At 30.0% G+C, this 1474-nt stretch overlaps 1 protein-coding gene across 4 annotated transcripts in view; it reads right to left on the reverse strand.

Annotated features, from left to right (window-relative positions):
• The window catches only part of LOC106468621 (Hermansky-Pudlak syndrome 3 protein-like), a 112356-nt gene that overhangs the window by 77382 nt on the left and 33500 nt on the right, over window positions 1-1474 (reverse strand). For all 4 annotated transcript variants that reach the window (XM_022396968.1, XM_022396966.1, XM_022396967.1 and 1 more), the window contains exon 6: window positions 1149-1221. In XM_022396968.1, the coding sequence (XP_022252676.1) occupies window positions 1149-1221 (73 nt within the window). The remainder of the gene's footprint in view (window positions 1-1148; window positions 1222-1474) is intronic.

Raw genomic sequence — 1474 nt, forward strand, 5'->3', positions numbered from 1 at the left:
GTATAACAGCCAGAAGCCTGTCTGTTACAATATGTATCTCCTGAATGTCAGTTATTTTCTTTACTATAACTCTATACAGGGTTGGTCTAACCTCATAACAACCATAAAAAAATAGGAAATAATTCTAAGTTATCCTTTTTCTTTCTGGAATGACTGCAAATTATAACAGGAAACTACAACTGTATTATCCTAAGTCACTTAAAGCTTATTGAAAATCTTCTATATTTTTAAACCAAATTCATAATCTTTAATGTAGCTTCCTTATAATACAAGTCAGTCCAAATAAATGTACATGTACCTTACTCAATGGCCACCTCATTAAAATGATCAAAATTTCAAAGAACTAAATTATTCTTTCAGTGATCTTATGTCTTCTTAATTCTTGTAATAAGATTATCTGCTATTATGTATTACATCCAATAAATCTGTAACAGTTTCAATGTTCTTATTGATTTGGTTTTACAATACATCAAAGCAACCACTAAAACAATTCAACAGTTGACTGGCTAGCACACCTTAGGGTATTGCAACACTGTGCAATTACTTAAGTAATAATGAGTGACAATATTATGGCCAGTAGTGTAACCTTCATCTTCAAGATGAAATAAAAGCTAATAACCACCATGTACAGGTACAGTATAAGCATTAGCTTTTATTAACCCATTCACTAAGGCTGGGACATATATTTCCCAGCCTCAGTGAAACGGTTAAAAAATACTTATCAAAGACTTTGCCAGAGGATAGATTTAATAAAACAAAATCATAGTCAGTGGCAGCACGTATAGTCATTTGGAATAGGAAAAATGCAGGTCCTGTCAATATTAAAGAGAAAAGGTAATTGTTGGGCAATTAAATGTGATACTTGTGTTCTAAATTGAAACTCATTACTGCTTTTAGTTTTAATAAAATCTTTATTTTTGTCTTAACACAGATGCATATGATGGACATGTACTACTAAGACCATCCCACTAATAAAACTAATTTTCATGAGTCCCATGGTTTGTCTTAAAAGCAGTATCACTCTGTATTTAAATCCCTGCGTATATATATATTATTTACATACAAAGAAAATTTTTGTTTAGAAAGAAACTGCACTAGAAACATAACAAAACCAGTACAATTTAGTTCTACAAAACACAGAAACTTACCAAATCTCCATACAGTTGGCATGGACTTGGTTTCTTCAATGAGTACAAAGTGAATCCACCATTTTCAATGGAACTACAGGAACATATATTTCATTTTAACAGTAATAAAAATTTATCAAGAATGTAACATGAATGTTTGTCTTCTCATTTTTTAGTGTAGCGAGACATAAAATGTAGCTTAATACATGTAAGAAAGCACAGAACTGGTTTTTCCTAACAAGAATCAAATCTAGTCACTTTCATCAAATAATGGATACATGAAATCATTATATATATATATTATATATATATATATTACATACATGTAAGTTAAAAATTACACTACA

This window comes from Limulus polyphemus, unplaced genomic scaffold (genome assembly GCF_000517525.1).
Source record: "Limulus polyphemus unplaced genomic scaffold, Limulus_polyphemus-2.1.2 Scaffold3082, whole genome shotgun sequence".
Classification (NCBI taxonomy): Eukaryota; Metazoa; Arthropoda; class Merostomata; order Xiphosura; family Limulidae; genus Limulus; species Limulus polyphemus.